Below are 24,561 nucleotides of genomic sequence, written 5' to 3'. Positions count from 1 at the left end.
GTGGCGCCAAAGTAGCAACCAACCGTTGAACGGCAACAAGCGTGTGAACTGTGAAAACGAAAACGTAACTGTAAAGCAAAAAAAACGTTAACTGTGGAAACGGAAGTGTTCGTTCGAAAACGGCAACAAATAATCGAAAACGAATTGAAGTTTGAACGGCTGCAAAGCTGAATTCTATTCACAAAAAAGGTGATTTATGAAAAGGTGTGGCAAGTGTGGAGTAAATAATAACTTAAGTAACTGTAAATTGCTGTGTGTGCTTAAAAAGAGTGAATTTGCAAAATTTGCGATCAGACCGAAAAAATTCCAAATAAACTCCAAGTAAATTTCAAATACATTTTGACGTGTCATGTCAAATAGAATTGCGGCATTCAGCTAAGTATGATTTCACTCAAAGAATAAGCTTACAATACTTGTAAGATGCCTATAGAATATAAAAAAAAAGTTGGCTGCTGATGAAAGTCTGTTGTTGCGTCGACTGTTATTGACAAGTGAGATTGCAGCACGCTGTGATATGAACTCTAGAGGCGCATAAGTTGCCACAATTGCATACGTGCTCTTACAACACAACGTCGAGTGCGTTGCTCCTTCCTTCCTCTCTTTCTTGTCACGGTTTTTATTTTTTATTTTTTTCTCCTTTTTGTTTCTGTTGTTTTTTGTGCTGAAAATATTTGTAAGCTGTATATAATTCTCATTTTTATTGCCGCCATTATTATCATTCATTTTTTACAACTGCATTTGATTGCGCAACGTGGCGCATTGAACTGAAGTCCTACGCGTCAGTCAATTCATCAGCATTCTCGCTTTTCATTTGCTGCTTTTCTGTGACTAACTGCCATCACGTAGTTAATTAGCATTTAAAAGCGCAATCGAGGTTGTTTTTTGATAGACTTTTTTTCTACAGAATAATGTTTGCCATGTTGTTACCAAATCATTGTCAGCGATTATATTTTTCACCGTTAATTAATTGGAATAATCAGTTGTTATGCACTTAATAAAATGGAAAATTACCAAAGCATTGATTTTATATGTAGTCTTTTTTTTTAATTTTGTTTTTACTTTTGCTCATTTGATTTTTTAATTTTTAGTTAAAATAATTTTAGTTGATAGAGCTTTAGTTTCATAATTTGCATAAGCCGTTTATTGTTAAACATGACACCTTAAAAAAGGATATTAGCCATATATATGTATGCATATTGTATACCTACATATATGTTAAAAATATTTCTAGAAAATATTACTATATGATTTTTCGAGAAGCCGGCTTAAGGCGCACACCTAAGTAGAATTAAACTTTCATAATCAATTCTTTTCATATTTTATAGATTAACCATTTAACCATTTAATATTACATAAAAACATATTAAATCATAAAGCTATATCACAATTACTTTTTGAGTCACATTTTTCTAAAGTGTAGGCACATAATTCAATAAGGTACATCAGTTTATCTTTAAGGGGTTATACTAGTCTAGTTGCATGAATTTCAAGTAATTTTTGAAATGTCGTAAAAAGCAGCAACTAATATTTTTACTATCCATTTTAATACTCTTGAAACATGGTGCTATAGATTATAATAGTTTTGTTCACCTAAGGTTGGTACATCTCAACTAAAAGTAATCCAGATAGATTACATTTTTATAAAAGATCCGGATGACGAGACGCGTTGAAATCTGTGTGACTGTCAGTGAAAGTTGGATTATTGGTGGGACACTTTTTGGTGAAATCACATATCTCGCACCCAAACTACCGATTTTGACTAAATTTAGTAAAAGGCATTCTTCTCATATTTCTATGTCACAGTGCGAAAATGAACGAAATCGGACTACAACCACGCATAATTCCCATTTAGCACAAATTTAAATACCAATTGATTTTTTCACTTTCCAGCGTAGAAATCAAGAAATAATTAATATAACGGGATACAATTTTGCACAAATAATTCCTTTAAAGTATGCTACCTTATGACCAACATTGCCCAAATCCTCTCAAAACTGTTCAAGCCACCGAATATTTGCACCCCAGTATCTATAATTTCAATTATTATTCAGCGAGAATCCTTTTCTGACAATAGTAACTTTGTATATCAAAAATGGGTTGAAGCGGACTTCACTGAGCCCCATATGTACCTAATATAAAGACTTTCGAATTTTATACTGCATATATCGACCAATATTTGAGTCATCTCAGTGAACACAACAGTTTATCTTTGTGCCTAAAATATATAAAATTGGGTGAAAACTTGACCTAGCCCATGTATAACTAATATTAGGATTTTCGAACATTCGACCGAATTTGCTGCATATGATTGGCGATTGGGTGTGAGATATCTTAATGAAACCCAAGGAATATTTTTTAGTATGTGGCATAATAATAGTTGATAGATAAACTCGGATCGATATTACCGCAGCTCCCATATACTACAAATCATAATTTTCGTTTTTCTTACAAATCTTATGCCGAATATGTCGAGCAGTGCATGCATTATATATAGTATACATATGTAGTTATATATAAAATTGTTTGGATTCCAATCCTTTGGTTGACGTTTTGCACTTTAAGATAATTCCCTGGCTTTGATTCCTGCAAGTTGAAAGAGTATAAAGTGGTCGGTTGCACTTGAACTTAGCCTTTTCTTACTTGTTTATTAGTTATTTATTAACATTGCAAGAATATAGAAAAAATCAAAAAAATGTTAAAAACTAACTGCTGTTGAAGTGGGACATGTGGCCATGCCAATTAATAATCAATAAAAATTAGTTTAATAATCAATTATATATAAAATATAATTAATCTAGCATAACATCGGTATGTCTGCTTCTACGGAAAAGTGCTAAAAAAATGTTTTCACGAAATAGCGACTGTCACATAAAAACTTTTCAACCATCTTTTTTTGATTTTGTTCTTTTTTTAATTTTTAAAAAATAGTAAAGTTATCAATTTCAGAAAACAGATCGTTCAATACATAAAAAAGTCTATAAAGAAAGCGCTTAAAGGGTAAATCCTTCTTTTAGAACCTGAGAAATTTTGCAAAATCCTCTTGCAGACATATTCTTAAATTATTAAGCTGTGGAAATATGAAAAAATAAAAAAAAAGTATTTATATTATTTCTAGACTAGACACACAAAACTACATTTTTTAAATTTGCTTAAGTGATCACGCGGAGACAAATAATACGTTCAATTCTAGTGAATTTAAAATTAGAATTCAAACTTATTTAAAGCCTTTATATAAACAATTAGAATTTAAGGAGCTTACAAAAATGCCGCCTGCAGACTAAAACTTCTTAGGGTTAATAGCACTTTGTTCAGAATATATTGGCAAAATTTATAAAAATAATCCAATCACCATAAAATTTTTTTGAAGTTACTACCTAATATTCCAAACTCAATTAGAAATGTTGTTTTATATTGAAGCAGTTAAATTTTTTTTTAACTTCTAGTAAAATGTTCCACAAAAAATTTATAAATATTTAGAAACAAAATTTAGTGTTACCCCTTTCTTTCAATTTCAAGCCATTGTACTTCACCGAGCCATAATTATAATTTCTCATACCATAGCAGAGATACCATCATCATTCCACCTCAAATGATAGATGATTTTATAAAAAAAGGCAATGTGATTGAAATAATTCAAAGGCGTTAATATATAAGTTTCTGCCTACATTTATGCGCAAGATTCATTAAAACTTAAATGTGAAACTATACTTCTATTTTTATGTGACCAGCTATAGTAGCAGTAGTTTCTGATTAAGGTTATCGATTTTATGTGTGTGCAATTTAGTTTTGACTTAAAAGTTTTTAACTCGTATTCTTGTTTTAGAAGCGATGATCACAGTGATATCTCGAAAAATATTTTTTAAAATTATAACAAAAAAAATATATGTCCTTAGTAAAATCTCAAAAAAAAATTTATATTTTAGAATTCGATAAAAAATCTAAGAAATTATAAACATGCTTTTGTCAGTGCTTTTCCTAGTATTTATGATGTATTTTTGTGGACTCCACCTAATTGCAGATGGATTTTAAAGGAACACTTTTCATTGGTTCCTCTTTCTCCGTGTTCTCACTTCTAAAAATTTTCTTATAAGCCAAAAACGATATCAAAATTCATTTAAAAAGTAAATTCAGAAACAAACTTCTTACAGTATTTATAAATTTTTGGAAGTGATTTCAAACTGGTATACAATATGTCACAGTTGCTCTCCAATTTATTAGAGTTTTTACATCACTTTACATTATAATACATGAGCAACCATTTTTTTTTGTGACTGCTCACCTAAACTTTAAGCTATTCAGTACATATTATATATATATTATTACTTAACTCTATTTTTTCTTCATGAAAAACAGTTTTTTGACAAAATATTGCTCTCGGCTTTGCACTTCTTCTTTTGATAATTGTTTTAAAATTTTACGTAATTTATAAATAGCAATGAAACTCATTGAAAATCAAATGTCAGTAGATTCTTAGAAGAATAGTAATAATAACATGATAACATACAACAAAGCCAAATATTTTCAACATAAAAAATAACCACAACAAACATAAAAGTTATTGACAAAAGTGGTAATCTCCGCCACTCTGAGAAAGGTTGTACAATCACACACAAAACATACTCTTCCGCAACACAAACACTTGACAACCACTGAGAGTTGCCTAGGCATCGTTTTCTATTAAAATAAAATAAATTGCAATAAATTTATATTGTAGCGACAACAGCACAAACGAGTTCCATGCACTTCTGGCGGTCAAGCACACTACAAACCGCCAGAGAGTTATGCTACCAAGCAAAGGCTTGGCCAACAGCTAAATTAAATTGTAAACACCGCCACTAGACCGTAAATTACATAGACTCAAAAATTGCGAATGTGAGTAGGGGTACCAAACAATAAAGCAGTCGTAAAGGATATAGTCATATAGAAATGAAATAGCAGCACGCATGAAACACATGTGCGCCACAAACACAATGAAACAATAGGTTTTGGATGAACGCTGAGTGCGTTGGGCAATGACAGAACGAACGCTCTTTGAGCTATGTTGTACCGCAAAACCGAAATAAATATAATATTAAAAAAAAACAGCAAACAAATCATACTGTTGGTTGAGCGTCGGTGCGTCGGTGCGTATGAGCAACACTAGCGTTGGCGATAGTTTGCTTACATGCTTGCGTGTGCGTGTCGTTGGTTACTCCTCACTTGCCACGCTTATGTATATGTGCGTGCCGTTTAACACCTACACGCAAATTTATGTATGTATGTTAATAGCGTAATTGGCTTTGCAAAACCTTTTAGGCCTTTCAGTCTACCAGTCTTGTCGCTTGTCCGGCAGTTATCGGTGTATGCGTTGCTACAAGTGAATTGTGTATCATTCGTTTTAGTAGCAAAAAAAGTGAAGTGACACTCATGTCACGTATAATATATACTCTCATCACAAATATAAATGTTATTCCTAATTTGACATACTCACTCACACCAAGTAACCCTTGAGGCACAATACTTATGTGGGCTGTGTATTTGCGTGTAAGTGGACACAGAAATAACATGCACATTGTGACAGCGCCAAGATGAGTAGCCTAAAGATATTATAATTTAATTTTATTTTTTTCACAAAAAAAATATCTATCATTTATTGAAATTATGTAATTTGGACCCCGGTGCATTTAGTTGATTTTTTACGTCATTTCGGTCAGTATATGAGTTCTTGTGTTGAAATTTTGGAAAATAGTTTCGTGATGACAGCATTCCTTGTGCCAAAAATGTGTATCCTCTTGCTTAAAATGGTTAAAATTAAGACAATAGTTACTTAGCCGAGTTTAACATAAAGTTTCGCCAGCACTTGAAGGTGTTCCCCGTCTTTGATCTTTACCAGTTCCGAGAGTATAAAATGTTTCGTTACACCCGAACTTAACCCATTCTTACATATTTTCTCATAATTTCATGCTTACACCAAGCTTTTTACACAATCGCTACCCACGCATGTAAGTTTTTCTGGTGAATTTAAGGTTAGAATTCAACTTTATTCAAAGCCTTTATATAAGCAATAAAAATTCAAGGAATTCTAGTTGAAAAAAGTGCCGCATACGGACTAAAAGTTAATTTGGATTTATAAATAGCACTTACGGCAAGATATACTGGAAGAGCTTATGAAAATATTAGAGTGTAAAACAGATATATGCAAACTGCTATACTACAAAATTTTCTAAGGTATTGATGAAACACTCATACAGTCGACTACTGTTTTCTTTCGAGCTCATATGAGTAAATTCACAATTTATCATCTGTAAGAATGTCAGAGGCGTGTTTCGAAGCACCGATGTCGTATTTTTTTAACATTTCTCCCGACCAGTCGTTATGAGCCTTTTTTGGACGATTGACAACATATTGACTTTGGACGACCTTCTCGAACTTCGTCTTAGATCGATGAGCTGTGGTATGCTGAATTCAATCGAGATCATACTAGATCACTCCAAAACGAAATTCGAGAAGATCGACTGAACTGGTTCTCGATAAAGAATGAATTAGCTTCACTGATGCACTGTTGCTGAGTTAATCCATATCGAGAGTTGTAAAAAATAATTGCGCGAAAATGTTCGCGTTTGAATTTCATTTTTTGGCCGAAATAAATACTTGAAGTTACTGTAAACAGCACAAAGAGCGCTGGATGTATCGTCAAAAGTATCGTATGTCAAACTTTTAGTATGTATAAGGTCAAAACTAGTGTTGTCAAATCCCAAAATATAAAAGGCAACCTACGTATAGGCGTCTGCAAATTACTCAAAAACCTATTTAAATAGTTGTGCCATATAACTTATACAAAAAACTCTTTCTATTGACATTCGCCAGCTATTGAATGCATATTTTCTTTTTCTTTTGCCACCAATACAACCGCTACATGAGCTACTTCAAATTTACACGTTAAGCCGACAATGTCCAATCTTGATTGAGCATTGCAAGCATAAAGTTTTGCCAAGATTTATGCTACCAGTAAATAAGTTGTTGGCACAAATCCTTTTGCAACGTGGCTTTACTTTATAATCCTGCGGTAATATCGAAAACTTTTCTACTAGCTTGGCCGTTGGTGTGGCTACGACACCCCACTGGTAGTCTAGTGGTTTTAGAGTACTTTTTTTTATTATTTGCAAAACCTTTTCCTTTCATACTTTCAATACGCCAACACATTTTCCATAAGCCAACACACTTGGTCAACTCACTTGGCTATCTGCCAGCAGCAAGTTGAGGCAGGAGAATTCGATATTTTTGATTTGGGTCACACATAATTGTGTTGTATTACTTGAAAAAAAAATTTACAAATATTGCACAAACTCGATTTCAACTGGGCACTTTTGGTAAGGTCCCACATGCACTCATAAACAGTGTTTTTAGTAAGATTTTAAAATGAATTAACTTCTCTTTCATATTTGACACATTCTGCTTGTTAATTGAAAAAGTGGCCTAACTTAAGCAGCCAAATTTTTGTTTTTATTAGCTGACATTTTAGGATTAATTTTACTGGTGCATTACACATACATTTATCACCGTCCACTAGCGCTCTTCAAGTCATTAATCATGCAAAACAAAAAGGTGTATATGTGTATAGAATGGGAGCACACGTGCATACGAGTATGTAAATGTAGTAAAAATGGCCTTTCTTTATGGAAATCGACTATTTGGTATTTTAGAAATTGAATAAAAATTTGTTATTTTCGCATACAGAGCGATTTGCATGCAGTATGAACTGACAAAAAAAAAGTATACAAAAACTGTGAACTACTGCACAGTGACTCGAAAGTAACCACTTAACCGTCAATTTAATTCAGGCCGCTTAACAGCCCGCAAGAGCAAGCTGATAATACAAGACATACCACAATTAACCCCACCAAAAATTACGTTTTTAATATTATTTAATGCACTTTAAGCGAATTCGCTTCTTTTAAACTTTAATATACAATAATTTCCCTCCCATACATGCTTTCGAAGAGCCAAACACGAGCAGCATAAAAACATTTACCCCCTGTGCGAACTCGCTTTTACAACCTGCACTCTCATTTTAGTGCATAAATGCATTAGCGTGCACTTCCTTCTTCCCCGCTTCCTTTCTTTGCACAGTTTTAACGAACGCTCTGTGTTCGCTGTGAAGCATAACTTTTCGCATGACGGAAGTATCTCTTTAACGGCAATTAGCGATCTATTGAAATTCTTTTTTTGTTGCTTTTCTTTTTAATTTTTATGCAAGCGCGTAAAGGAAGGGAGGAAATAAAAATGCGTGCATGAAAACAAAGTTTGCAGCGACGAAAGTAACAACTCCACCCGCATATGCGTAGAGCGCAGCACTAAATGAGTGTCGCATGTCATGATTTCTTGTAAATGAGTATGGGAGGCGGCATACAACAAGTGAGCGAAATGATAAGAACAAATGCGTATCAGAGCAAAACTTTACTTGAGCATGCGTTCGAATAGTTACGCTGCATATAACTGTTGTTTGTAGGTTGATGAAACAATAAAGAAAGATGACAAATTGCTTATAATGAAAGAACAAATTGATTTTAACTAAGGCATGGCTCCACTTAAAGTATAATTTGATTAAAAAGAGACATGTGATGAAGTTTATGAAACACTTGATATTTCTGTAAAACGCCGTTGAAAATTGGTAATTGAGTTTTTATACAAACAGAGCTCAGAAAGACAGAGCTTCACCAAAAATAGCTTAGCTAAACATACTTAAGCACCTTCTTCTCCTTTTTCTTTACTGGCGTAGATAGCGCTTACACGGTTACAGCCGAGTTAACAACAGCGCGTCATTCGTTTCTTCTTTGCGCTATTTGCTAATTAGAGATACAATGTGCAACCAAGTCCTTCACCACCAACAGAGTAGAGATCTTCCTCTTCCTCAGCTTCCACCAGCGGATACTGAATCTAAAACCTTTCTAGCTGGACTGTTCTCTTCCATCCGCACAACATAACCTAGCCAGCGCAGGCCCTTTCTTTTGATTCGCTGATCAAATTCATGTTGCATCAAGCCACGAATAACGAAAAAACAATAAGCATCACATTGATCGAGCGGCAAGGCTTGGTTTTTATACTCTCGCAACAAAGTTGCTAAAGAGAGTATTATAGTTTTGTTCACATAACGGTTGTTTGTAAGTCCTAAAACTAAAAGAGTCAGATATAGGGTTATATATACCAAAGTGATCAGGATGACGAGTAGAGTTGAAATCCGGATGTCTGTCTGTCCGTCCGTCTGTCCGTCCGTCCGTGCAAGCTGTAACTTGAGTAAAAATTGAGATATCGTAATGAAACTTGGTATACGTATTTATTGGCTCCATAAGAAGGTTAAGTTCGAAGATGGGCAAAATCGGACCACTGCCACGCCCACAAAATGGCGGAAACCGAAAACCTATAAAGTGTCATAACTAAGCCATAAATAAAGTTATTAAAATGAAATTTGGCACAAACGATCACACTAGGGAGGCATGTTTGGACGTAATTTTTTGGAAAAGTGGGCGTGGCCCCGCCCCCTACTAAGTTTTTTGTACATATCTCAGAAACTACTATAGCTATATCAACCAAACTCTATAGAGTCGATTCCTTCAAGCATTTCAATATACAGTTTAAAAATGGAAGAAATCGGATAATAACTACGCCCACCTCCCATACAAAGGTTATGTTGAAAATCACTAAAAGTGCGTTAACCGACTAATAAAAAACGTTAGAAACACTAAATTTTACGGAAGAAATGACAGAAGGAAGCTGCACTCAAGCTTTTTTTAAAAATTGAAAATGGGCGTGGCGTCGCCCACTTATGGACCAAAAACCATATCTCAGGAACTACTCGACGGATTTCAATGAAATTCGGTATTTAATATTTTCTTAACACCCTGATGACATGTACGAAATATGGGTCAAGCATTTCAATATACAGTTTAAAAATAGAAGAAATCGGTTCACAACCACGCCTTCTTCCAATATAACGCTATTTTGAATTCCATCTCATGCCTTCTCTATATAATATATACATTAGAAACCAATGATGATAGCGGAATAAAACTTTACACAAATACGGTATTTGAAAAATATGTAAATGCGAGAGTATAAAATGTTCGGTGACACCCGAACTTAGCCCTTCCTTACTTGTTTGATTTCAGCTCACTTTTTTCCTTCCATTCACACGGCTGTTGACTTGTTCATGTCTCATCTGTAGTTATAATGCTCTCTATGAACCCGGGATCGAAATACGCACGATCAAGCATGCCCAAAGGGACTTGTTTATGGTACTCTTTTGAAAAAAAAATTAGCTTTATCAAGACGAGTCGAGCAAGAACGCGTTTCATGCCCAAATTACCCCCCAAAATCATTCGAACCGACTCGCAAGACATTTCGAGCTCTCTAACACTTGCTTGACAATTTTTAAATACCATATCCTCCACTTTTCTAAGGTCGAAGATCGACCTCTCGACCGTTTTTGAAGGCTTTGTACCACTCGTAGGTTTGTGTTTCTGATAAAACTAAATCACCCTAAGCTTTTTCCGATGGCAGCTATATTCTATAGTGTCCCGGAAGTTGTGACAAATGATCAAAGAGACCGTCGTTTTACAAGATATAAAAAGCGCATCGTCCAAAGAGCAAAATACTATCCCAAAAATCGCGTTTGAGAATTCTTTCGACGATTGGAAGTGGTGCTGGCATAAGTGCAAAACATCGAATGGGGACCACTTTGAAGGAGACAACATTAATGTATTAATGCAAATGAATAAATCTTTTTCTTTCAGAAAAAAAAAAAAAAATTCCCGTTATTTTTTGAACACACCTCTTATATACTTTGTAGCATCTCCGACGTCTCATTTTATGTGTTACAAACTTATACATATGTACATTAAAGCATGCGTCAACATTAACAAAACGTCATTGCCATCAATTTCGCAATGAAAAGTTGCCGGGGCAATACTTCCACATTTCACACTTTCGTCAAACTAATGAGCACGTTTTAGAAGACTTTTCATTTGCCTTCGTCACATTTGTAATGTCACAACAAATTTTTCTCCAAATAAATAATGAGTAAGGCAACAAGAATGGAAGGCAAAGCGCAATGAGCACACAAAAGGCATACGCAAACCAACGAAATGCAATAAAAACTCGAAAGAACTTGCGAGTGATTTTGTAAGCAAAACGAAAGAAGAAGCTCTAATGAAAATGAGAAATTGCATGGCAGCGCAGTCAAGGCGAAAGTGCCAACGCAACCGCTGAAATTAGCCGCCAACATTTTGTAACATAACCGTGGAATAGTTCCGTCATAGCCAAGAGGCGAACACCACCTCGCTTTTGCCACACTCCAGTCCGGCTATCTTGCAGTGCAATGCGGGCTGTGGGTGCTCGCTAGTACTCAACACTGTAGGCGTACACAATGTGGGCGTTAACCTACACATTCGTCGTATATTTTCGTTTCCTTCAACATTTATATGCACAAATGTATTGTGTGTACTTCCTTTCGGCTATTTGTGCGTGCTGACGCAGCCACAAGGAAAAAGCGCAACTAAGTAGGAGCAGCATCCGAATAAGACATTACTAAGTGTTAATAAACGAACAAAGAGGTTTCATAAACATAATAATTTAAATGTCGTTGACATTAGATGTCCGGAACTATTTTAAGAACGGAAGTAATTCTTGCTTGATAACTCTTGTTGACACAAAATTGATGAGCAATATTGAAATATGCAGGCGGCAAAGAATAATAACAATGAAAACTTGATTATTGCATTTTTGCAATAAAAATAGGTAAAAAAGAACTGGTTAATAAGATTGCCCATATCACCACTATTACATATGTATATGTATCTGCCATACAAACTGATATGTCGAAGTCAAGTCCAACAGATTTGCGATCAGCATAAGTCCGCTGATTTTTCAAAAAAATCGAACGTGAGAATTTTTTATTGAAAATTAGAATATTTTCCATAACCCATTTTTAACACATACGTTTTCGATTTCGAATTTTTCGAAAATGGCAAAAAGTGAAAATATTCATAATAAATAATAAATAGAATATACATTTTCGATTTCGAATTTTTCGAAAATGGTAAACAGGGAATGAAATTGATACCAAATAATAAATAGACTATACATTTTCGATTTCGAATTTTTCAAAAATGGTAAAAATTGAAAAAATTCATAATAAACAATAAATAGACCATACATTTTCGATTTCGAATTTTTCGAAAATGGTAAAAAGTGAAAAAATGCATAATAAATAATAAATAGACTATACATTTTCGATTTCGAATTTTTCGAAAATGACAAAAAGTGAATGAAATTCATACTAAATAATTTTTTGAATTTTTCAAAAATGGTAACAAGTGAAAAAAAATTCATAATTGATTGTAAAATTAAAGGATATATGAAGTTATTCAAAAATGTTAAACGAGTGTTTCTCAAAACAGTCTTAAGTCGCCATCAGAGCTAGTCAACGCTTCAAGCAATTCACTTTCAGTATTTAAGTCAACGATCTGAAAATTTCACACTTCCTTTCATCCCAAAGAAGTGATTCAGTTATCGGAATCTACCACTTTAGTATATATCTGACATACAAACTGATATATCGAAATTAAGTCATTGTATCGAAAACTTTTTTATTTGACAAGATATCCTGTCGAAATTTGGCGTAGAATAATCTACGCAAGGCCACAATCTCGGACTACTATAACGTACAATACAAAATGACAGATCAAAATCTAGATAATACCTTCTTAGGCTATAAGAAATATTCCTGTGAAGGCTATTACAGCTTCGGTGAAGTCGAAGTTTACGGGTTTTCTGTTTTTTTTTTTTTTGTTAAGGCAATTAGTCTATGTCATGAAAGCAGTTCCTTTGGTCCTCCGAATCATAAAACTAAATTCAACCCATAAACACCTTAACCGCTTTTTGTAAGAAAACCCAAAATTAAATTAAGAAAATGTAGCGTTTAGTCATCAAAAAGGTAATTTTATGGCTTTAACTTTTAATTAGCAAGATAATACCATCTTTATAGGCACACAAACCAACGAACCCAATATTCTCCTAAACATAAATTTAGGCCGAAATCACCAAATTGAACATTAACCAACCAAACATTGACCAGAAGTAAACATTAACCAATTGTGGGCTGTACATGGGAAAACAAAAACAATAGCAAAGCTGATGATGAAGGAAAGAGCTTAGCAGCAAAAAGCGTAGCAATTGCCCCCACCATGCATGCCTTTCGTTGCAAAACCACACAGTTGGTGCCTACACACATTCCTACACATATTGTTTAAGTCCTTAATTGTTGGTTGTTAACTTGTTGTGCAAACATGTTAATTAAACTAAAACAATTACAGCAATGAACTTGACTTGCACAATGAAAACAACATACATTTAGTAGCGCTTTGATTGGGAGTTGATGGTACGTACTTATTGTGATTGACCATTTAGTGTTTGAGCGTGAATGTTTACACAAACAGATAAAAAGAAACGTGAAAATTAAAAAAAAAATATGGATCTATTATTGGTTATATTCGCACGAGTTGCAATGAAGAAAGCTATGAGTTCAAAAACGTCGATTTTTGGGAATTAAAAAAATTCTGCAATTAGAAGTTAGAAGTTTTTGAATGAAAAGCTTACACAATTTTCATGAGAAATCTCCGACATCGCTAAAACAAAAAATTCTCGTTAAACTAAAAGATATTCTCCGTATAAACCAAATTTTGGTCGTTTTTGGTCTGACAAAACTTAATTTTCGATTTTAATCCGATAGCTCATTGTATGTAGAATTATATATAGAACAGACAGAAACAAATTTCTATGCTTCGATCATTTGTTTTCGAGCTATCGCGAGTTTTCAAATTCGAAAAGTTCTGTTTCGAGAAAAATGCTTTTTACAATAAACTGTGTGAGCTGGTTTATCTGAGCGGCAATATATTAGAAGACTATAACTCAAAAACTTTTCGAGATATCGGTAAAAATTTTATTACGATTTTTTCAAATGTATAAACTATCAAAATATTTAAAAAAATAATCAAAATTTCGCACGAGTCTTACGCCGTCTTCGATTCGTCATTTTTATGCTCGTAATCTTTGCGAGTTAGGCTATAAAAAATTGCATGTTAGAAATTAACCAAGTTCTTGAGTTGAATTCGATACAAAAGAGTATAATAGTTTTGTTTACTAACAATTGTACGTATCACCTTAAAATTAATCGAGAATCCTATACCTAGGATTGTATATGTATATATAAATGATGAAGTTGAATTACGTGTGATTGTTTGCCTGTCCGTTCGTACGTGATTGCCCCGCCCCAAATCAGTTTAATGTATGTATCTCATAATCTACTTCAGCTACAACAACCAAATTCACGTAGCGCAAATATTATAACAATTCCTTCCAACAATGTGAAAATGCATGAAATCGGATGGTAACACCGCTCACTTCCCAAATAACGGAACTGTTAAAAACTACCAAAAGCTCGATAAATCAATAACTAATTACACTAAAGACATTAAATTCTACACCCGGATGGTATGAGAGGACTTTAAGCGATTCGGGGTCTAAGTTGAACGATGTGTGTGACACTGCCAAATCACATATCTCGAGACCCGTCGGACCGATTTCAATAAAATTTGGTATATGACATTCCCCTGACATTTTTATGTTACAGGGTGAAAATGAGCGAAATCAGACTAAAGCCACGCCCACTTCCCATATAACACAATTTTACATTCCATCTGATTCTTTACTTTCGAAAAGTCAATAATATAACGGAATTAAACCCTTCATCAATAATGCCTTTAAAGCATGCCATCTTATGTCCAAAAATTGACCAAATCCAACAAAAACTCTTCGAGTCCCAAGGTACCGAAAATTTTAACCCCAATACATATAGTTAACTTTTTCTGAAAATATTGGCCAAAGTGTCAGATTTGCAATTGAAATTCAGAGAGTATCCTTTCCTAATCGTAGTATGTCTAGGTGCTAAAAATGAGTTGAATCGGGTCAACACTTCCCTTAGCCCCCATACACCTAATATACAGATTTTCGAACTTTCGGGTGATTTTATACCGCATATATCGGCCAATAGGTGAGTTATTTTAATAAAATTGGGAAAGCGTGTTTTTCTGAAAACGATGCATATTTGTGCTTGAAATTAATAAAATCAGGTAAAAACTCACAGAAACCCCCATATAACTAACAGACCTTATGTAGCTGTAGGTACTTCCCTGGCTTTAATCCCTGTAAGTTGCAAGAATATGAAATGTTTTGTTTTACCCGAACTTAGCTCTCCCTTATTTTTCCTTGTTTTTTTACACAGTTCAGACCAGTTCTATCGTGACACATGGCTCATTTCACAAGTTAGTCTCAAAAGTTAATATATATATCTTTTTTATTGATTTTCAAAATTTTATAGAACACCCGAGATTCATAACTAAGAGCATACAAAATTGTCAATAAACATATTGACGCAACTAATGTCGTTTGTTCGATTCATCACTCTCCAATGGTTGGCGAAACGAAGACAGCTTGAGCAATCAATCTTCGCACGTTTTTTCATATTGTCGCAATTAATCATTTTATGTTCAATGTTATTCAATGCAATGCTTTATGTTAAGTCAATGGGCAGACTTAAAAGCTAAATTGGCAACTGCCGCCTTGCAGGCCAATAATCATTAAAATCACAACTTTATTACAAAGATTAACCTAAAATGTGTTTAAAAAATGTCATCACCTAAGACGGCTAAGTTCCGCTTAGCACACCGACCAATTATAAATTGTAAACACAAAATACACGCCAATGCCAAAACTAATACATCTAAAGCTGCACAAGTGACAACAAAGAAAATTATAAGTTATGAGCCTCCTCCTTTTATCACACTGTGCATAAAAACAAAGCGTATTTTACCGTGAAATTAACTGCAAACACAGTACGAAGACCGTGAACACTGCCGCTGGCACAATGTACATACTTATGGAGACATATACCATTTATATATGTAAGCATATATGTATGTGTGACCACAGCCAGCTTAGCCACATCCTCCAACCATAGGCACCGCAACGCTTAGACAAGTAAAAGCACCAAAGCATTTCGCACTTCAACAAAACAGTCTCCCGTTTCCGGCTCATTTATATTAATTACCACGACAACAATTTCGACAAGCAATGGCGTATACGGCTAGAAGTGCTAAAGGGGTCAGTCGTACGATTGCTAAAAGACTAACGAGTCATGCGTAGACTGACAGCGTAACGCTGAGACAATTTAGGTTAGAGCTCACAACCAGCTTCCTTCGAAGCTATTGAATTGGTTGAAAGGCAGAAAAACAATGCAAATGCTCATACACAAAAACAGCAACAAACAACATAAGCACGCTTAATTGTGAGAGTAAACAGACAGACGGCCGAAAGCACGTTGTCAATAGCAGTCACCAGTTGCTTCTTACACACAGGCGAAATTAGTTAAGAAAATATACGCATTGAAGAAAGGCAAATAGCAATAATAACCCACACACATACATATACAATATTTGTACAAATATAATATTTGTATGTGTGCACTTTGACCTATACAAGCAAAGACGGCTACAATGACGCACAGCCAAGCGCTGTGTGTTCAGCGACTTCTCGCCTGGCTCCTGCCAATGGTGGCATCTGCTGGTTGGTGGTTTACATATGTATTTGTGTCTGTGTGTGTGTGTGTGGGCGTTTGTTTATAATTTCACGCGTATAATCGCGCTGCAAGGCAGACAAAATGTTAATTACCATTATAAATTCTTACTGACAACTTTCAGGACACACTTTTCAACTTACCGACATCGGCAAGGCTAACCACAGCAACAGCAACAACATAGGCACAATAACAATTTGAACATCAACACTAATCCCTGACTGAAACCGAGGACGCAACGCTGGAAGGCAAGGCAAGCCAAGCATTAAATATATAAAAATAGATAAAAGTCACACAGCGATCTCAACCTAAAGCCACACAAATGCAGCGCAACGCGTTCCTCATGTATGCCTTGCCCGCAGCCGTTTTGCTGCTCGGAAACTGTTGGTATGCATACGCATATGTCGCCTTGCCAGCAGCGGCCGCCGCAACAGCCGGAGCCGGAGTCGGAGCCTCGGACGCCGGCGCAACAGATACGAAGATGTATGCCAAGCATATGGCGGAATTAATGACCGGCACATATCCTGATAGGGCGGCTGCTTCATCGGCGGGTTATTTGAACGATGTAGCCGGAAGTATTGCTGTGCAACCACCGCACCAACTGCTGAATGAGCCTAACGGACGTGCTGCGGTCTACGATCCGGGTGATGGTGAGTTAAAGCAAAACATAATAAAAGAAAATAAGTTAACCAGAAACATACCTATGTATATGTATATTGTAAATAAATGTGTCAAGATTATTGGCTGAAGCTTGCTCTTCTTGACGCGGCCGAGTTCAATTGCTGATGTTTTCAGAAATATAGAATTGTTTTTAATGCACTCGTTCCATCGAAAATAACCCTAGAAATTTCTCTAAACAAAATTCGAAATACCTATGTTTCTTTTACTAATCTGTATATTTCAGTGGATTTAACTAGGAAATAGTCTCAGTAAATTATAACTGGCAAAAGTTTATTTATTTAAAAAGCTTGCCGACAAGTAGTAACAAAATTCTGACATTCAAGGTTCACATTATTATAAATTTAGGTAAAGTCACTAGTAACATTCTATGATACTCAATAAATTCCCATTTCTATCCAATACCATGGATTTTCGAAATCCTATAGAATTGAATATATATTCAGTCTCCAATAGAGCTTTCACTTTCAAAGAAGAGAAGAGGTGAACAAGGGCACAGAGATAAACATCTATATGTATAGGTCCAAGCTTGATAATCGAGATGCCCTTTCAGTTAAACTAGATATCAAAATCTGATTCCATCTCCCAGATCACTTTAACCACAGTTAAAGAATACCTTCTTGTTCTAACAAAGAGCGTGCTCACAATGAGGTATAAGTAAATTTATATACGCAAATTGCCAGAGAGCTTTGAAATCACTAAAATCTCTTAGGGCTTCGTCAAAGCTAGTGAAAGAATGCCTTGGTTCCAACAATCTATTTTAAGATATGTAAACCTGCAATGGGTCACAGAACATAGAGATATTCCTCATAAGATGCAGAGCAGGCACTGCCCTACAATTAAACTCTGGAAAGGAGGGAATATATACTTCTTTGGCAAGCTGCAGATATTTATTTGATAAACATATTATAAACATAGCTTTCGGTGGAATCAATCACTTACATGAACAAGCAGGCGAACGTGGTATGAATAGAAATGCGTCGCACGTGCCAGTTATTAAAATGTAAATTAAATTATAAAAGAGCTCCAGAAGTGTGCTAACAGATCACTGTCTAACCGCCAGGCATGCCAGCAGACTAGGAAGGCCATATAATGATTATTATACAAGCTGTCAGAAGGAAGAAGAAGATAAGACCTGCAACATTTTCTATGCAGATTCTAAATTTTGTACAGGAAAAGAATCGTAATTATCGTTTTAGAGAAATCACAAATAATTATATCTCTTGGAGACAATGAACAGGAGTAGTAATTCTTCTACTTTACTTACAGCTTAACAACTTCATTTCGGTCAGTACATCTCACCTCATATATACATATTAGGCTGGGTATTTTCTTAGACACCTCTAAGAAAGTCTCTCCAAGTATGAGTTCTTAATTGTAACGGGAAGGGCCTCCGCCTTACTATTTTCTATTTTTTCCTTATTATCAGATATAAAAATTCATATCTCGCTCCTGAGAACTTATTTTTTAGAGTATCAAGCGAGCGAGTAATATATATATATATACATTTTTTTTTTACCCACCCTAATGTATGTACTTATACCACACACATGCACTTCAAGTAAACAAATAATTATCCTTGAGTAAACAAATTTATGTTTTACTTGTGGACCTTCAGGTATAATGATAATATTATTGATACTTGATATGCTTACCTTTATCCAAAGAACTATTTTTAAACACAGCTTCGAAATCAATGAATTAGTTTATTATTTCTTTTCTATTCGATTAGTTTATCAGCAACAAAGGTTCTAATCATTTTTCATTGTCATGGCAGCAGAGAAAGTAAGGCAAATGTATTTATATTGAAATCACCAATGAATTTTATTGACCTCACTCATAAGGGTTACTTCAATGAGGATATTTTCAAATATGTGGCGTACTTAATTTCACAAAAGCACTTGTGGGACATACAGAGCTCATTTTGTTGATTTTTAGTTTTCATTGAATCACTGAAGTATAATATAATAAGTTACATAAGTATAACCTAATTCAATTATTTTTAATAAACTGCGAAAATCACTCATTCAAAAAATTTTAATACTAAATTAAATGTGACCAAATTGAATTGTGAAGTCATGTGCAAAGAGTTTTTATAAGAAAATATTGCACTTCAAATCAACAGCATTACATAAATTATTATTTTGGGGAAAACTTTCAAATAACAATCAACGTAAGTAGTATGCTATGCATATGAAAAGTGATATGAAAGCGTATTTCAACTCAGTAAACAATAACTTCAAAGTCAAAAGTTTTACAAGTGATTTATTAAGTTGGGTATAAACACTTTGCTGCACTGAGTGGATAACCGTTTGTTTGGTTTTGACATTTTAGTTAAGCCCAAAGCTTCATCGATCAAGTGACGATCCTCAAGCAGCTCGCTTTCCAAATAAATTTGTTAATTTTATGCAAAATATACCAGAATGCAATTAAAGTAATTTCGCTTCGCTTCGCTTCCATAGAAATATTGAATACCTTGAGGGTCTTCCCAATAGCAAAATATAAACACTCAAGCACATTTTCCTTTGGCTGCATAAGATTTTCCAAACATATCGAAATCAATAGTACATTGACTCAATGAATGGCAAACACAAGTCAATATATACATATATATATAGGGTGGGTGAAAGAATTATTATTTTTTGCTTGATACTCCGAAAACTTGGTTCTTAGACACTTCCAAGAAAATGTCTCCAAGTATGAGCTCTTAATTGCAACGTGAAGGTCAACTGCCTTAGAGTTTTCCATTTTCTTTTCTTATTAACAGATAGCAAAATGCATATCTCGCTGTCAACTACTTAAAAAATATCTTGTTTCTTAGATGTTATAGGAAATTGAGTGCTCCGCAAAAAGGTTTCTTACAATTTTTACGTAAGCCTAACCGTTTAAAATATTTTGAATAATTTAAGTCAAATTGCTTCTTTCTTATGAATTTTATAACTCATGTAGAAAACAAAAAATAAGTATAAATCGATCTAATAGTAATTTTATAGGAAATTCACTGCTCTACAAAAATGCTCGGTTTTCATATCTTCAATTTTTTTTATTTTTAATATATTTTTTTATTGACTTTTGACAATGTTTTTTTACTTGTAGTAAACGCTTAACTTAATCGAAAAATTATAAGAGACCATTATGTTGAGCATTATTAATTTTTGTTCCGCCCTAGTACATATATGTACAGATAAGGTGGTTATTCAACTAAATAAGCAAAAATTACAGTATTACTTCTTAATTATTATAAATCAAAACAAATTTTAACTTGCTAACGACGCACCGAGTATAAATTTCTAACCGGAAATAGCAGCTGATTTATTATCAAAGATTTTTGGTGTAACTCAAAAACCATAGTTGGCTAATAAATAAACCTGTCTATCCGATATGCTTCGGCAAACAAAACCTCGTCCTTTTATGATGATGATTTCACTCGTTTTACTTTTGTTGGAATCACTTACCACTTATACATAGACACAGGTATATATTGATATTGGAGAGTCAAAAACTCCGGACTGGTCCATTTGCATGATACTATATATGAATGTGACAGCTTAATATTAATAGCCATTCAGAACAACTTTTTTAACTTATGCTTAAATTGAGATTAAACTAAGCGCTTAAAGATCTCCAGCAAGTTTTGCTTCAAAATACCACAGCATTCAGAACAATTTAAAAATAAAGCATTGCAAATAAAAATGCATTTCATACCATTCGCTTCCTATAGCTATCTATTTTGCTAACAAAAAATGTAATTCGCGAACTGCAGTTTTGAAAAATATTTCAAAGGTGCAAAAACTCAATTTATAGAACAATAACTTGCAACAGATTTTGTATATTTTGCAATTCTGTTGTCAACGAAAATATTTTCACGTACAGGCTATAAATATATGTATGTACGCCTTTATCAAAAGCACAGCAAAAGCTATTGTTAAGGTGAAGTAAAATACTACCGAACCGCCGGCTAGGCTGTGGCTGCTGCTGCTGCTGCTGCTATTGACGTAAATGAAGTTTAACGAAGGATGAACTTACAATAAAAAGTTCTATACATGTTTGTATGTATTTAAGTTTGTGTATGTACGTATGTATCAAAAAATTTTATTATGTAGCATGCTTACAGGCGTTCTTATGAATGTGCTGTCATTCATTTGCCTGCTTTGGTAAATGCGTTTCACTTACGCACAATGCAGGGATTTATTGCACAGCAGTTATATGCGTAGATGCATAAAACAACATTTTCATAATATCTTACGTTTGCAAAAAAATGGATATTTTTATACTAAGAATTTTCATTATATATTAGAATCATTTAATTGTTATTTTCTATTAGGCATATTTGATTTTAACTTCATTTTAAAATTTTTATTTGATTTTATAGTATTTCAATTATTATTATTTGTTTTTACAACTCTATTTTAATATTTTGTACAACTTTTATTCATAAATTCAACCCTGAAGGAATATCTTCTTAATTGTATAAAATTTATATTATTCCCAGCCCAGCATAGCTTTACACACACACACACACAGACATGTGTTGTCTATTTTAAGCTTAAGTCAACAGTTACAGAAATAACCGTATGGCAAAAATCAACCAATTCCAATTTCCGCTTCAGTGCTGCCAATAGTTTCTCGAGCACTTACACGCTTGCTGAACACATATACACACACACACAGCATGGCAAAAGCACGAAAATAGTAAATAGTCGTATGTGACTACAATGCCTAAACGGAGTGTCAGCATGAGCTCGTCCAGCTACAAGTTTTGCTTTTTTTGCCAATGTGTATACTAGGGTGGGTCAGAAAATTAATATTATTTTTTTTAAATTCACATTTTGTTGAGCAGTAAATTTCCAAAATAAAAACTAGTTTTCGTATGCAACGACTTTTTCATGCAGTTATAAAATTCATTAGAAAAAAATTTGCTTTAAAATTATCAAACTTTGACAGTTAACATCTTTTTAATATTTAATCTCACAAACAACTCGTAAGCGACCATTTTATAGAGCATTCAATTTGCTATGAAATGAAATTTTTGTTTAAAGAGTTGGAAGCGTGATTTGGATTATAAGAAATACATATAATAAGGAGCATATAGAAAATTGTAAGGCGGAGGAACTTCCCATTACATTTAAGAGCTCAGCGAAAAGAAATATTCAAAAAAATTTTTTTTCACCCACCCTAGTGTATACCCTTGAATGCCATAAGCCTTTTCCACTTTCCACGGTCACTTTCTGGCCATTGATTGACCGCTAAATGACAGCGTAATGGGCATAGTAGACAAGCTAGATGGAAGGGAGAGCCGGCAGGATTACTTGACGCATTATGAGTATTTCTGAGTATGCCAAATGTTGTTTATATGTGTGTATCTATATAATATATTGTATGTGGGTATGAGTATTTAGGTAAATATACGCTTATTTATATTACTTTTGGTTTTGTTAGCAATTTAAAAAGGAATATTTAAGAGAACTATTTGATAGTAGCTAAATCTTTAAAAAACTATAGTGGGCTAAATCTCGAGTCTTTCAGAATCGAAGCGCATGACTTTCGTAAATTAAATTTTATTAATAATAAATATTTATGTAATATATTTTATTTAAATAAATACCAAATTTACTCGCTACTCAACCTTACTTAACCTCAATAACACTCTCTACCCATCAACAGAGCTACTCCGCGCTTTGAACGCCGAAACTGCCATCAATGGCCAGGAGCTCGGCACGCTACCCGAAGAACCCGATTACGCTGACACTGTGTTTAACGAACTGGAAGTGGCAAACAAATATGAGATGTTACACAAATTGGAAAAAGATTTACGCGCCGAACAGGAAATTGTTACTAAATCAGCATTGTTAATGAAAATGCTCGAGGATCCGAATATACAAACGCTGCCGGTCATTTATGTCGAGGAGGAGGACGATGACGAACCATCTGATGAAGACGCCGAAATAAGCAGCAATAATGTGGCATATCGCTTGGGCGGACTGGGCGCTGGTGTGGCAAAGCGTTCGCGTTACTATCGCCGCTATCCATGGAAGCGACACAATAGGAATCGCAGGTGAGGCAGGCCGGGCGTGCCATTGAGGAATTAGTAATTGAAAAATTAGAGTTTGAAAATTTAAGCATTTATTTACACATTTCTTGGACATTGCTGCTTTTATCTTTTTAGCACTTACGAGCCAGAGCTGCGTTATGCCTGCACGCCCACCAAAGAGGATGTCTTCAAGCTGCTGATGAACCTGCATGAAAATCGCAAAGGCAATCACAGCAAAACTGTAAACTTCTGCAATCGCAAGCGGCCAGCTAAAGCCATTTTCACCAACATACGCTTTCTGGGTTAAGCTGACCAGCGACACTGTTAAGCAAACATATTTAAAGAGGCAACGGAATACGACACAGAAATATTTTAAAACGATGCTGACATGAAACGGAAATCAAAATGTGGCGGAAGAAATTAGGAATATTGTGTGTTTGCACGGCACTTGGCTGGAAGCAATTGTTTACAGAAATTAGCGTAGCTTTTTAACATAATTCGCAATCAAAATTCTATATGTACTTATAAATTAAAGTAAAGTAAACTCAGTAAATTAAAAAAAAACTAAAAAATTGTAAAATATGCATAAAAATTAATTTGGAGAAATAAAAGAATTGTAGGCCCTTAAGCAGCTATAGTGTGTAGAGTTCTAGCGTAACTTTTTTCGGAATTAAACATTTACAAAAAGTATATATTATATTATATAAACAGTATTTTACATAGTCATACTACAAGTGGCAGCTAAGCACAGCATTGTTAGCAAAAAATATTTTATTCACACAATTAAATTATAGTTGCACTACTATTGCAACAAAAGTATGTACATATATAATAAATAACTTTTGAAAAAAAAAAACAAATATATAAATATATTAGTAGTTTGCAAAGCACACAGTATAAACCCAGTAAAGCACAAGGTACTTGAAGCGCGTAGCAGCTGCATGCTTTTTGTTTTTCCTTTCGGTATGTGAGATGTCAGGACTTTACAACGTCTGGCGAGCGATTTTGACATTTCAGAAAACAAAAAAATTTTAAAAACAAACAAAATTGCAACACTGCTGCTACTAACTCTCTGAAAATATAATAATTTAGCATAATTATTTGAAATAAAAAATATTAAAAAAATATATAAAAAATATTTTTAATATTCAAAAATAAGGCTCTATAATATTGGTCTAGGTCTTAG

At 34.1% G+C, this 24,561-nt stretch overlaps 1 protein-coding gene across 2 annotated transcripts; it reads left to right on the top strand.

Moving 5' to 3' along the window:
- On the top strand, positions 1-23,939 carry LOC120769409. Of its 2 annotated transcripts, none has more exons than XM_040096387.1 (4): positions 1-189; positions 16,791-17,316; positions 23,009-23,399; positions 23,511-23,939. In XM_040096387.1, the coding sequence occupies exons 2-4, from the start codon at positions 16,989-16,991 to the stop codon at positions 23,680-23,682; spliced, it is 891 nt and encodes a 296-aa protein (XP_039952321.1). In that variant the 5' UTR covers positions 1-189; positions 16,791-16,988; the 3' UTR covers positions 23,683-23,939. The 2 variants fall into 2 exon arrangements, with proteins under 2 accessions (XP_039952321.1, XP_039952322.1); XM_040096388.1 differs by having other exon boundaries at positions 1-204.
- The last annotated feature ends 622 nt before the right edge of the window (positions 23,940-24,561 follow it).

Source organism: Bactrocera tryoni, chromosome 2 (genome assembly GCF_016617805.1).
Source record: "Bactrocera tryoni isolate S06 chromosome 2, CSIRO_BtryS06_freeze2, whole genome shotgun sequence".
Lineage (NCBI taxonomy): Eukaryota > Metazoa > Arthropoda > Insecta > Diptera > Tephritidae > Bactrocera > Bactrocera tryoni.
Note: the sequence above shows the minus strand (reverse complement) of the source record. Positions and strands in the feature narration are given on the sequence as shown.